General features: G+C 44.9%; 1 protein-coding gene across 1 annotated transcript in view; it reads right to left on the bottom strand.

Annotated features, from left to right (window-relative positions):
* MAP3K15 (mitogen-activated protein kinase kinase kinase 15) overlaps positions 1–12,068 on the bottom strand; it is a 97,922-nt gene extending 85,854 nt beyond the window's left edge. The window contains exon 1 of the mRNA XM_075263596.1: positions 11,612–12,068. Within this exon, the coding sequence (XP_075119697.1) occupies positions 11,612–11,969 (358 nt within the window). The 5' untranslated portion in view covers positions 11,970–12,068. The remainder of the gene's footprint in view (positions 1–11,611) is intronic.
* Positions 12,069–15,050: the final 2,982 nt, after the last annotated feature.

Raw genomic sequence — 15,050 nt, forward strand, 5'->3', positions numbered from 1 at the left:
TTATGAACGTATAAGAGTCATTTTCTTCAATAATTCTATATGGAAAAACTGGACCATGCACATAACTGTATGGTCATATTGACAATAAAATGTTAAAGTGTCCAGGTAGGGATCTATACTACCCTATGCTGACTCACTGATGTACAGGTCAGGATAATCCTTCCCAAATGCTGGGAATACAGTCATGTCTCCTATACGAAGCCTGTGTCATTGGTGCATCATTTGGTTGTTCCATTACTCTGTGTATTCTTATATTGTACATGCTTGCTGACTGCATTGCTCACTTTAAAGGGTTTTTCTGGCCCTAGATAATAGGTCATCAGTATCTTAAGTGTGGGGGTCTGACACCTGTACCCCGCACAGATCAAGCTGTTCTGACAGCCTCCAGACACTACAGCAGTGGACAGGGGGCGGGGGGTAGAGGCAGTCTTCTCCTATAACTAATAGAAGTGAAGTTGCAGCTCCATCTACTCTCTAGTGGCAGTGCAGGAGAACTGCAGCTCCACTTCTATTAGTTATAGGAGAAGACTGCCTCTACCCCCGCCCACTGCTGTAGTGTCTGGAGGCTGAGGGAACAGCTGATCTGTGCAGGATATGGGGGTCAGACCCCTACACGTAACCATACTGATGACCAATTCTGTGGATAGTTCATTTGAGGCCAGAGAACCCCTTTTTATATAAATCCTATCGAATGACATATTACAGCATGATATCTCTGTATACGCCATCATACAGGAGAGTGTCAGTCACTTAGGACCAACCACTAGATTCCCACATATTGGAATAGCAGGGATTTCAATCAATAAATGACAAGTTATACTAAATTTTTCCCTACAGAACCAGATAAGGGCTCATTCACACGGGGTAAGAGGTTGCGGATTTTGGCACGGAATCCATCTCAAAATCCGCCCCCTCACAATAGAGGTCTATGAAGACCACTAGTGTTCTTTTTTTCCGCTAGCAGTTTGTTCCCGCTCGCGGAAAAAAAAGAAGTGAACTGCCCTTTCTTCAGGCGGATTCCGCTGCTGATTCAGCCGCAGCAGCCACCTCACGACAGCACCCTCCGGACTAATCCAGAGCAGAAAACCGCAACGGGATACCGTGCACTGCACCGACATTCCGTTGCGGCAGCCGAGACAGAATGTGCACACGCGGAATCCCCGTGTGAACTAGCCCTACGGTCTGCTCAGATCATCCAGCCCTATAACTAGCTGTTTGCAAATCAGACAAAATATGCAATGTGACAGGTTCCCTTTACTAGTATTCTGTATATTCTTTCTTTGAGAGGACGACCCTCATAAGAGACCATGGCAGAATTCATCCTTATGTTTAAAGGGGCTGTCCAAGGACTTCTATTTTCTATATGTAGGATTTGGGGTTTAGGGCTGGTGCAGCGCACATTCAGACAGCATAAAATGCACCGGTCTTGATGAATCCCCCCCCCATTTGTTTTGTGTAAGCCGTTTACTGTAAATTTCAACCATATTTATATGAAGCATCGTCCAATGTAAAGAATTATACCAGATACAAAGACTACAGAGAATATTACATTATTTTTTCCTAATAACTTTTCTATAAAACCTTTTTTCATCAGATGATGTACGGTCCTGAAGACAGAACAGGTCATACGTCACATGAAATAGTGTAACCTCAGTCGCGTGTGCTGAGGACAGTCTGCCGGTGTCATGTAGAAGTAGTGTACAGAGCATACAGACATTTGCATGGCTATTTTGGCCCATACTTGATGTCACATTTGGAGGGGATTTATGGCTGTCCCAGAAGGAAAGCCTGGCTTTGATCAATAGCGGCTACAGAATGTATATTAACAACTGGCCTGTCCTTGTATCCTACAAGATGAATTATTGGTGTTGTGTAAATAGAGGGATAGTATTCACTGACCTTGATCTAAAGACTATATAAAAGGTCACCCATAGATCCTCCTGGCTGATATGTGATGCTAATTGTGAAAGAAATGCATTGTAGCAATGAATTATGTGCAGTTTAGCCGCCATTTACATGCATGGGATTCAGATTCTCCTCAGGGCGGACATAGATTTCAGTGCAGAATCCAAAATCTGACAAGTGTCAAGGGAAACTTACAATTCTTTACAGCTAATATTGGCATGAAAAAGACTGCAGTGATTTAGTATTATGTGATACACCATCAATATAATATACCACCCTATAATAAAAAGACTGTATAACACCAAGGTTTTTTCAGCGGCGTTTTTGCTGGGGTCAAACTGTTGTGTTCACACTATGTGGGGCCCGGCCATAGGCCACAAAAAATAAACACATGACGGACACCAACAGAGCCAGAAGGACCTCACATATATCAAGGCTGTGGAGTTGGAGACAGGATCATTTCTCTCTCCCCCCCCCCCCTTTATTTAGTCAACAATTACCTTGTTAGACCCCCAGACACATGCATGCTCAGCTCAATGTCTTGTGAACAAGGACACTTCACTGGCGGGTGCTCATCTCTCCAAGGACAAAAGGATCAGCCAGTTGTGTCCGGGTTCAGGATACAATAGTCCAGAAAATATTGTATCCTGAGGACACTGTAACTTGATATACTGCTGGATAGCAATGAATAAACTACACTGTATCTTCTCACAGAAAGATCTATCACTCTGTTCATCTCCTGGTGCTGTATAACCTGGTGTCTGCAGATTCCCTGGACAGGATTACTAGTTTTTATCTTTCTTTTACACTTATAATGATAAGGATCACTGCCCAGACCGCACCTGGCTTCCTTTATAGGACCGCAGGGTTGACTACAGATGGGTCCCCTGGTGTTTGATCGAGTCACCTGGAAACCTGGTTTCCAGATGGCAGGGGAGTCTCAATTGAATATGCCACAGTCAGCGACTACAGACATCCTGGTAGGGGCTTCCTCTGACCACAGCTATAGAGCAGGAGACTGCACCAAGTACCAAAATTATAGTTACAGCTCCGTTCTTATTGCGTGAGTGCTCGCTGTCATCTTTTACTGCGAAAAGAAGTCTCTGCAGATTTAATGCCTGCAAGACAATGGCTGATCATTTAGAGGGTAAGTGGGTGACTTTAGTAAGACACTATTGAAGGTGCAGAGAATAGCTACTTCTGTGGTAGGAATGAGCCCTCACAACCTGCATCACTGTGAAGTAACTAGAACTACTAGGTTTATTAGTATATGCTCAGTTGAGCTAGTATAACAGCCAAAAAGCATCCATGATTTCCTTATTGTGGCCGTGTTATCTTCTCACCCAGGCAGTGTCCCTGCCTGTCCACAATAAGGAAATCATGGCTGGGTTTCTGACAAGTCCCAGACCATAGAAAGTTCCTGCATTTATAGTCATGTCCATACACTGACACTTGCCAGCACTGTAAGGGGTTTCTTTGCGGCAGTCACCTTATTTACATCACAGACAAGACAGATAGGGCTAGTTCACACACAGTTATTTGGTCCAGATTTTGACGTGGAATCCGTGTCAAAAATCTGCCTCCCATTGAATTCAAAGGGAGCTGGTCATTTCCTTTTTTGGCGACCTGCCCTATCTTGACGCGGATTCCCTCCCATTCATTTGGGCCTAGTCCGGAACGGAAAGTCATTCATTACAATGTTCCTTGTGCCATTCTTTAACAATTCTTGCTCTATGGATTAGTGCATTATTATCTTGGAAGATGGCATCCCTCTCTGGAAACAGTTCTTGGACCATAGGATGAATTTGGTCAGCCAAAAGTCCTAAATGGTGATGGCTGTTAATTCTTCCATGAAGGGAAATCATTGGCCCGGTGGATTTCCAAGAAATAGCTCCCCAGATCATCACTGAACCCCCACCATGTTGGACAGTTGGGAGAAGGCAGTCTGGCTGAAATCATTCTTTTGGCGGTCTCCAAACGTAAAGACGGCCAGAGGTCGGAAAAAGGGTAAACGATGATTGGTCAGAGAATCACATTTTTCCACTGCTCGAGGGACCATTTCTGGTGGTTTCTGCACCACTCTACGCTTTGAAAAATTTGTCTTGGAAAGCAGGTTTTCTAATTGCAGCTCTTCCGTGGAATCCAGATTTGTGAAGCTCCCTTCAAACAGTTTTGTGGAAACTGGGTTCTGTACGTGTCTCTTGAGCTCTGCAGTGATTTTAGGAGCTGTGGTCTTGTGATCCGCTCTAACAATTCGCTTTACGCTGGGTTCACACCTGCGTTCATGTCTCCGTTCTATGGTTTCCGTCTTCTGCATGGCAGAAGACGGAAACCATAGACCGGGTCCGGCCGTGTGCGGCGGTGAGCGTTTTAGGCTCTCCGCCACGAAACCGGATTTTTTTATCCGGACACAGAGTAGTGCATGTCCGACTCTGTGTCCGGATTATAAAACCCGGTTTCGCGGCGGAGAGCGCAAAACGCTCACTGCCGCGCACGGCCGGACAGCTTTCTCACCCATTCAAATGAATGGGTGAGAAAGTCTCCTGCAGGCTTCCGTCTCCTGCATATGTTTTATGCAGGAAACGGAAACCTGCAATAAGGACCGAACAACGCAGATGTGAACGAGCCCTTAGAGTCCGACGCTCTCTCTCAGACAACTTCGACTTTCGACCAGACCTGTGCTTGGCTGAGGACGTTTTCCCTTCTCTTTCAAAAGCAGTCATTACTTTTGTGACATTACCTCTTGAAACGCCAAACATTCGGGCACTTTCTGTTACACTAGCGCCTGCTATTCGAGCACCAACAATTTGGCCTCTGAAAGTCTGAGAGGTCTGCCATTTCTAGAAGGTTATAACTAGAGATGAGCGAGTACTGTTCAAAACGGCCGTTTCGAATAGCACACACCCATAGGAATGAATGGAAGTGGCCGGCCGCCGGCAAAGTCTGCGTGCCGGCCGCTTCCATTCATTCTTATGGGTGCGTGCTATTCGAAACGGGAGTGTCGAATAGTATTCGCTCATCTCTAGTTATAGCCAATTTCCTTAAATTTCAGTCTTAAAAAAAAGGTAGTTTAAAAAAAAACATCAAATAACAAAATTGCCAAAACAAAAAAAACATTAAAATAGGTCAAGTTTTGATTGATTTCAACATGTTCAAAGATTATGATGCCAAAAACTCAAATGTTTCCATTTTTTGTCCACCCCCTGTATATCTGGATTCAATAAATAACACACATGGTGTAACATTGCCTTTAACTGGCAACAGGTCAATAAATCCTAGAACAGGTCGTGTTCACCAATAAGCTTGGGGCAGGAGAAGTATTCCCAGGGCCATTCTTAGGCTTCCTTGTAGCTAAAATGCTATTACCTTCAATACACATGCTAAACCTCCTGACCTTCCATACAGTCTTATCCGGGTGTGCATGTATTGTGAACCTGGAGAGGGGAGAAAGTGACTGTCAGACACTCATCTTTCCTAAGAACAAAAGGATCAGGCAGTTCAATTCAATATGTGCAATCTTTCTCTCCTCCAACAGGAAGGGGACTCCACAAACACACAAGATAGTTGGTTAGCCCTACAAATGTGGCCGACTTTGCTTTGTGTGCTTCCACTCCTTTAATCCCCTTAGATATTGATGCAGACTCCTTTATAGTCCCCATTTAAGAACAGTATTTAGGACTTACCACTGGTGACTGTCAAGACTTAAGGGAGCAGCTAACCAACACAGAGTCTCACCATAGGAACTCTTCCCAGCCAATAGTGCTGGTGAAGGATGCCCATATGGCTATAGTCCAGGCTGTGACTTACAAGTCATTCTCTGTACAGCCTCATTACAACTTAGGACATTTTGGAAATTGCGGCGTGTCTGCACCACGGTTTTTACCGCAACCTGGGCATGGTTTTCCCTAGAATCCCATCCACTTTGCCCTTATTGTAAAACATTGTGATTTTCCTATGGCATTTACACTACAAACAAATTTCAGGGTTTAAGTTCCGTGGGGAATTTTGTGGTGGATTCTGCTTCAAATTCAACATCAAATTCCTATGTGTGAACAGCTCCTAAAAGAGTAAATATGCAATAAAATATACATATTATTACACAATATTAATAATTCTATACGGTAATATAATTAAAGGGATCCTATCATTCAGACAATTTTTTCTAGGTACCACGTCGGAATAGCCTTAAGAAAGGCTATTCTTCTCCTACCTTTTGTTGTCTTCTCTGCGCCGCCATTCGCCTACAATCCCGGTTCTTGTCGGTATGCAAATTTGCTCTTTCACAGCACTGGGGGCGTCCCCAATGCTGCGAGAGAACTCTCTCTACCGCCTCCATCTTCGTCAGGAGTGTTCTCTTCAGCCTCTTCTTCAGGCGGTGGCTTGTAACTTCTAGGCCTCGGGCCTTGAGCAGAGCAGACTGAACATGCCCACAGGACACGAGAAGATGGCCGCTTGCACAGCATTGTAAGTGGCCATTTTCTTGTGGCCTGGGGGTATGCACAGTCTGCTCTGCCCAAGGCCTAGAAGTTACCAGCCACCGCCGGAAGAAGAGGCTGAAGAGGACGCTCCTGACAAAGATGGAGGCGGCGCTGGAGATAGTTCTCTCGCAGCATTGGGGACGCCCCCAGTGCTGTCTGAGCGCTGGGGCCTGCCCCCAGTGCTGCTAGAGAGACAATTTGCATACCAACAAGAACCGGGATTGTAGGCGAACGGCGGCGCAGAGAAGACGATGAAAGGTAGGAGAAGAATAGCCTTTCTTAAGGCTATTCTAACGTGGTACCTAGAAAAAAATTGTGTCTGACTGATAGGATCCCTTTAAAAATAATTTAGCATTTTATTTTGATGCCGGACTTGGAAACTTTTTTCTGACTCGGCCAAAATTTATCCTATTCCAACTCCTCTGCTCTGCTGGATGACTGCCTGTATTTTATTCAAGCTTGATCTCTTTCTATATCTTTGTATCTCTCTGATCGATCTGACTGATAATAATCAGGACTTTGTGATCACACAGTAAGATAATATTCTGGATCGGTTCCCTCTTTTACTGCGTTTCCACTCTTGCCTTGCAGACTAAATGTGAAATGTCTTTCTTTCTTGTTTCTCCTTCCATGAATTAGGCGGTTTTCCCATAGATATAATTGAAACGGAAAGTCCACAGTGGAAACCTCTGCGAACTTTCTGTTTAAAGCGCTGCGGAAAGAACCACCATGCGTTGCCCCACGGCACTTTTTTGCTGCGGGATGCCATGTGGGGCCTTGGCGTTACTGACGTTTGCCAAAGGGTTCAAGATTATAAAATCACAGCAAAAAGCAGCAGTTATTGTCCATGCAACACAACGCTGATACCGATGAAGCCAATGTGCAACATTTTTCTTAAAGGGGTTGTCCAGACCAATCGGGGGCCACAGCGAAGTAAGGTGCAGATCTAAAATATCCGACTACAATTGTATCAGCAACCTTTGTACTAGTCTGCTCCAACTATATACAAGTTGTATATGTGTAATGTATGACTACCATTAACACACGCCTGCTGTGTGCTGCCATATCCTACAACCGTCCGCACCATTCACAGAGCCTTGCCACCATATCAGAAAGTCTGATGGAAACATTGGAGAGGACACGAGATTAGTCCGGCACTTGAGAATGTAAATTCACATTTCATTCCTAGACATTTTAAGATCTACTTGATGTACTGTAGTCAAATGTCTTGTTCTCAGAGATACCAATGGAAGAACAAAAGGACGGCGCTCTCAGGTCCAAAGGAATTTATTCAAAAAGAAGATTGCACAACGCAAAAACAGTTGCCGCGTTTCGGGTCGGAACCCTTTATCAAGTGCGTAACTAGTTAAAAACAATAAATATAGTATATGTATAAAAAACATGAATATACAAAGACATAATTTAAAAAACAGATTAGCTTGTCAAAGAAAAAAAACAACAGACCACGACGTTATTAGGCAAGAAAATCATTTACCTATAAACCCAGAACCTATAAACAAATCCAAGGTATATTATATGAATTCTGAATTAAGCTCAGGTGATGTATTACACATTATTAGATTAGTCATAGACAAACTATTATATATTGATCATATTATTCATACTCGAGATAACTATAGATCCTTAACATCCCATATGTTCAGTGACTATTATTATATTTCATTAGAACAAGATTCCAGCAATAATATTGTCTTACCTTCACTAATCGAGCTTCACTCAAGCTAGGAAGAAATAAACTCTATCCGGAGCGCCTCGGCCTATTTAACCGTACCGCTCCATGTGCCACTTCCGGAGGAAAAAGATGCGGTCCAAGCTGGAACGCATGCTCATTAGCTAGATGTTACGAGCCTTTGTGCAAATTTTTTCGGCGGAATATTCTATCACCACAAGAGCACGGGCACTCCGCCCGCACCAGAGAAACCAACAGTACGGGCTAAGAAAAAACGGTGGTACGACCTTTCTTAGCCCGTACTGTTGGTTTCTCTGGTGCGGGCGGAGTGCCCGTGCTCTTGTGGTGATAGAATATTCCGCCGAAAAAATTTGCACAAAGGCTCGTAACATCTAGCTAATGAGCATGCGTTCCAGCTTGGACCGCATCTTTTTCCTCCGGAAGTGGCACATGGAGCGGTACGGTTAAATAGGCCGAGGCGCTCCGTATAGAGTTTATTTCTTCCTAGCTTGAGTGAAGCTCGATTAGTGAAGGTAAGACAATATTATTGCTGGAATCTTGTTCTAATGAAATATAATAATAGTCACTGAACATATGGGATGTTAAGGATCTATAGTTATCTCGAGTATGAATAATATGATCAATATATAATAGTTTGTCTATGACTAATGATGTGTAATACATCACCTGAGCTTAATTCAGAATTCATATAATATACCTTGGATTTGTTTATAGGTTCTGGGTTTATAGGTAAATGATTTTCTTGCCTAATAACGTCGTGGTCTGTTGTTTTTTTTCTTTGACAAGCTAATCTGTTTTTTAAATTATGTCTTTGTATATTCATGTTTTTTATACATATACTATATTTATTGTTTTTAACTAGTTACGCACTTGATAAAGGGTTCCGACCCGAAACGCGGCAACTGTTTTTGCGTTGTGCAATCTTCTTTTTGAATAAATTCCTTTGGACCTGAGAGCGCCGTCCTTTTGTTCTTCCATTGGTGCATCCTCCTGGTTTTTGACCAGTGTTATAGAGACGTGCTGCCACTCTCACTCTGACGAAGCCTAATATTGCTGAAAACGGAGTTGTGAACGGAGTCACAACCCGATCAGGTGAGAGGCCACCAGGTCCTGAGTTCTTTTCATAAACACCAGATAATTCATCTATATATTTATAATAGACCATCTACACTATAAGTGTGCTCGGTATCTCTCTATTCTCTTGTTCTCAGAGATAGGTATTTTATTGGCAGGGGAGGTGAACGCTGGGGCCCCCACCATTGCTGGTCCATTCAGGTCTATTTTTTTATTGTATTTTATGTACATAATTATGGGCACTGCCATCTTGCCACAGCTTCTCCACTGTTCTCAGCATTTAGTGGCATGCTTTACAGCAGTCTCATAGTCATAGGCAGCAATAGACTGGAATAGACTCATTGAGGTCTATGGGGCAGTTTGCCAGACATGCTGCAATATCTTCTATCTGATGGATCAATAGTGTTATCTATAGAGGTGTGATCTTCTTTTGTAATCCTATCTGTCTTGTGTGTGAGGTAAATAATGTGTGAATAAGTATTACTCCAATAGTAAGCTTAGTGTCAAAATGAATGTATTAAAGGAATTCTATCATTGGAATCCCGTTTTAAGCTAAACCCATGTCGGAATAGCCTTAAGAAAGGCTATTCTTCCCCTACCTTTAAATGTCTTCTCCGCACCGCCTTTCCTTAGATATTCCGGATTTCATGTATATGCTAATTAGTTTTCTTGCAGCACTGGGGGCGCTCAAACAGCACTGGGGGTGTCCCCAATGCTGCGAGAAAACCATCCAGCGCAGCCTACTTCTTGTTCACCGCCTCTGCCTCTTCTTCTTTGTCCTGTCATTTCTTCTTCAAAAAGTTCCACCTGTGTACGTCCGTTGCCATTTTCTTGTGGCCGAACAGGAAAGAAGAGGCGGTGAACAGAAGGCGGCGGCGCTGGATAGTTTTCTTGTAGCTCTGGGGACCGGCCCCCGGGACTGCAAGAAAACTAATTAGCATATGGACGAAAACCGGGATATCTAAGGAACGGCGGCAAAGAGAAGACATCTAAAGGTAGGGGAAGAATAACCTTTCTTAAGGCTATTCCGACGTGGGATAAGCTAAAAAACGGGATTCTAATGTTAGAATCCTTTTAAAAAAAATTATATTATATTAAAATATAGATAAACTATAAAATGTAAACTTTGAAAAAAATTCTTAAAACTAAAATAAAAAAAAAATCTTACAAAATAAATGAATAAAATGAAAACTTAACACTGGGTCACTTTCTAGTTACACATTCCCTTTAAGGCCCCTTTTATGGTGTCACTTACAGGGCCTTCTGTTTTGGAGGGTTTGGGGATGGTTGCAGGGCCCTCTTTCTTTTTGGAGAGGACATGTAATGGACTGGGTATCATGCACTTTATTTAGAGGTCACCCTAAAATTCAGCTTGGGTTACTCTGTATTTGGGAACTAGTATAGATTGTTCTGTGCGAGGAGGAAATAATTGTTTAGCTGAAATTTACAAGACATGGATGACACATAGAGCTAATAGTGTCTTATGCTGGTGTTGGCGATAATTCCTACAGAGAACGGATATGGGCAGATTATCGGAGCCCCACCACCAGTATCAGCGTTACAACCCCACAGGGGTAAACCAGAGGAGCCCGTTATACTCAGTGCAGGTTAAAGTCATCTAGTGCTAATGAGGTCTTTTAGACTCCGCTAGGTTCCCCTATAGATACTCTACACTTCCAAAAATGGAACGATTTTGGAAATTGTAGCATGTCAATTACCGTATATCTACGGAAACGCCAGCGGTTTCCCCATAGGTATACTTGTAACAGAAAGTCTGTGAAGAAAAACGCTGTGAAATTTTGTTTAAAGTGCTGCGGAAAGAGCCGCAATGTGTTGCCATTGCGCTTTATAGCTGCAGGTCGTCCCGTGGGGGCCTTAACCTAAAGGAGTTATGTGATAATTATTTCTCCTCTATCCATAAGACACAGGATAAATTGATAATCAGTAGAGGATGGACAGCCGAGGCCCCCCCCCCCAAATCTCCCATTGAGAGAGTAGCTGCAGTGGGGAACGCCAAGTTCATTGAAATGAATGGTAGGGGGCACATCTGCGTCCACCGCTGCTACATTCTCAATGGGAGGAAAACCATTCGCATGTGTTTTGTTTTGGTTTTTGGTTTCATTTTCTATACTATGTGCCTGAGTACGTGACGTCATCCGTCCATGGTGTGATGCATCATCATCATCAACGAAAAAATAAAGGTTGTGCCTCCATTGTTGTTTTTTGTGGACCGTATAGACCAAAAAGGTGCAAATGTGTTATTAATGAAGCAAAAAGGCCAAAAGAACTGCAATTTACACCAAATAAAGGCACAAGTAGCTAAATAGATGCGCCCCAATGAGTGAGCCCTAATATGCAGAGGTGTTACTAAGGCCCTAGTATGAGAGCATGCACCCCCTTTACCCCCTCCATACACCCCATAGAGCAGAGCTCCTGCACCCACCTGCATCATAGAAGGTGTCCAGCACTGCGGTCTCCCCGAAGTCCAGCTCCCCGAAGTTGACGCTGGTGAGTTGCGCCCCCTCACTGTCACAGGCGCGGCGCAGGCAGTGCAGGGCGCCAGACTCCGGGCTGCCCCCCATGGCCGCCTTCAGACTGTCATTCAGCACATAGACGACCCGCAGGGAGCGCTGCTTACTCAGCCATTGGGCACCATCACCTGCAGACAGGGGCTCAGGTAGGGCACAGGCTGCCGGGGCACCACATGGGGGGCTACACTGGACATCCCCTGACCCCGGCGGCTCCCTCACCCCCAGCTCCCCATTGGCCGGCACTGTGGTGAAGATCCCGTTGCTCTCCATGCTGTTACCTGCAGCTTCTGTCCCTCAGCACATGGAGGAGAGGACAAGTAGTGAGAGGTGCGCAGTGCACTGGCGGGTCACCGCATCTTACACCGCCGGCAGGAGGGACATAGCAGCCGGGACACTGACTCTGTGCGGGAGACAGTGCGGGCTGGAGGGTCTTATCAGCTGCCCTGAGTGCGGGCTCGGATCTTGTGCTTGGGGCGGGAGCGGCTCCGGCTCTCCTCCCTCCTCAGCCCTGTCAGTGACACCTCCTCCTCCTCCCCCCCCTCACACCCTGTCACAGGGGCCGGGGGACTGTCCGGCGGGGACAAGGGTGCGGCTACAGTACGGGACCGGGGTGCGGCTCCTGCACCGGGACCTCCTCCCAACTACACGGGGACAGGAGGGGACACACCCCGGGCAGACCTAAGTGGTGTCAGCATGGACGGACATGACCCTTCCTGCAGCTTTTGGGGTGGGATAAATGGCAGCATTATTTTTTTTTATATTACTAAAGAAATCTTCCAACCTAGAAAGTGTCACCTATGGGGGAAAAACTAAACTGACCCAAAGACGCACCAAAAATGAGGAAAATGCCGCCAATAAAAACTGAGGAGATTTATAAAGCCGAGTGCACCAGTTTTGTGGTGTAAAAGTGACACAATCGCCATGTCGGTGGAGACGGGACCCCTGACAGAGAGGTGATTATTTACAAGGGGGACTTTAGGTCCTGTTCTGTATAGCGGTGGTGCGGAGCAACTGTTCTGGTCGTATTCACATCTGCACCCGTATGTCCGTTGTTCTGGTCTGTCAGACGACCTCAATAATAGACACACAGACCACCAAAATAGCGGACGCCAACGGTGCCTGACTGACCCCATTGACTATAATGGGATCCATCAGGAGTCTTTTCTTTCGATGCGTGGATGGGATTGGTCACTTTAGGTCGCTATTCAGATACCATAAAATGCTGCGTTTTCACAACGTAGGGCTTCATCCTAAATGCTAAGTCTCCTTGTAGCAAAACGCAGTTTTTTCGCAGCATTTTTCTCCTACCGTGTGTAGATGAGACACAATCTCATTCGCTGTACTGGTACTGATAAATGGCATGTGCCGCCTTCCCCTCATGGATTTTCTGGAGCGAGGAGTTGCTAAGTGCGGGAGCAAGTAGCAAAGTTCCACTGTGTGAATGGGCCCTAGGAGCCTTCACACGGAGTAAACGCGCGTGTATTTTTGCAAAATACATGTGTAAAAATAAGACTCCCATTGACTTCAATGATATTTTTTACACGTGTAAAATGTAATTGAAGTCAATGGGAGTCTTATTTTTGCACATGTAGTTTGCAAAAATACACGCGCGTTTACTCCGTGTGAAGGCTCCCTAAGAGGACAGAGACTTTTAAGGGCTAGTTCACACGTGAACTGCCCGCGCGGGTTTTGACACAGAGAGAGCCGCGTCTCTCTCTTGTCAAAACCCGCCCGCCGCGACCATCGCTGTCGCGGCTTAACCCTCTGCTGTCGGCTCAAATGAATGAGCCGACATAGGAGGGAGCTGCCGGGGGCGGAAGCCACGCGGCTGAGACTGCGCGGCTTCCGCCTGAAGAAAGGACATGTCCTTTCTTTTCTCCGCTAGCGGAGAACAGAAGCCCGGCGGTCTCCATAGACCACCATTATAAGGGGAGGTTTTGGACGCGAAATCCGCTGTCAAAAACCTCCCCTTATACTCACGTGTGAACTAGCCCTAATAATTCTGCTGCAATATTTCTGACGTTAGCAGAGTATTGGAGTAACACTGGCGGAGAAAATGGCTTTAACATATCTGGCCAAATATACACTGGATTGCAAATATTGTAAATGTCTGATCGATCGGGATAGGACCACTCAGATCCCAACTGATAAAAAAAAAAAAAGGCATACAAGGGACCCCAGGAGGGTTGGGGACTTCAGTACCAGTGTAAATGAATAAGTAGCGTGCCTGCTTCATCTGCCGCTCCATTCACACAGGGGAACTAGACCTTCATTGCTGTGATCGGTGGACAGAGGATAATTACAGACTCCATAATAACATTTTTTATTTAAAGAATTAGAAAACACACCTGTCCCAGGTACAACAGAGTCCTACCAGAGCGGTCCGGTCCTGCTGTTCTGGTGTTTTTATGCAGTAGAAGTCCTCACCGGCTGTAAAGATCCAGGTCCCTGATTAGCCTCAGTGATCATGTGAAAAACATCAGGGCATCAGCGAGCACAGGGAGGCACCAGAGTGCTGGTGACAGGTGAGAATGTTTTTAAATTTTTTTAAATTAATTTGGTTTTCCAGGACTTTTTAATTGGCTCCTACAGCACATGCAAATCCTGCGCATGCGCTGTACTGAGAAGTGCTGCTTCCTATACAGCGAAGAATAAAAAGAGAAGGATCTCTACACATTGAAGGGGCGAGTAGTGGCCAGAGGAGGCGGGGGACTGGATATGACCCTGTGCTCCGTGCACAAAATAACCATATAAGAATAAAGTCTGTATTTCCAAAATCGTGTTGGATAAAAGCTAAAAAAATAGGGGCAGAGTAGTCTTTCTAAAGGCTATTCCAACATGTCAGTATGCAAATGTGCCTAAATCCAATAATAGAATCCCTTTAAGTGTATAAGGAAAAAACTTGTAATTTTGCGGCTGAAATGAACATGTTGCATTTTTGAGAACATTTGCACAACTTTTTTTTTTGCACAATTGAAATTTCATTCTCTTTGCTGGTAAATCTGCATTTCTGCAATGATAGGCCTAAACTAAGGCCTCATTCACACGACCATGTGCATTGTCAAAGTTTTACACAGCTTAGTATACTGTCCCATTCATTTCTACGGTACAATACACTACCGTGTATATCCACAGGCCCATGTAGGGGCCATAAACCTGGGGCAAAACTCAGGACCAGTGGCGTAACTACCGCTGTAGCAGCAGAGGCAGCTGCTACAGGGCCCGGGACATTAGGGGCCCGGTGACAGCCGCTACCGCTGCTATCATTATACTTGGGGGTCTTTTCGGACCCCCGAGTATAATGATCGGTGGCCTGGGAGAGGTAAGAAACATAAAAAACACTGTTACTTA

The sequence above is a fragment of the Leptodactylus fuscus genome, chromosome 2, assembly GCF_031893055.1.
Source record: "Leptodactylus fuscus isolate aLepFus1 chromosome 2, aLepFus1.hap2, whole genome shotgun sequence".
NCBI classification, from domain to species: Eukaryota; Metazoa; Chordata; class Amphibia; order Anura; family Leptodactylidae; genus Leptodactylus; species Leptodactylus fuscus.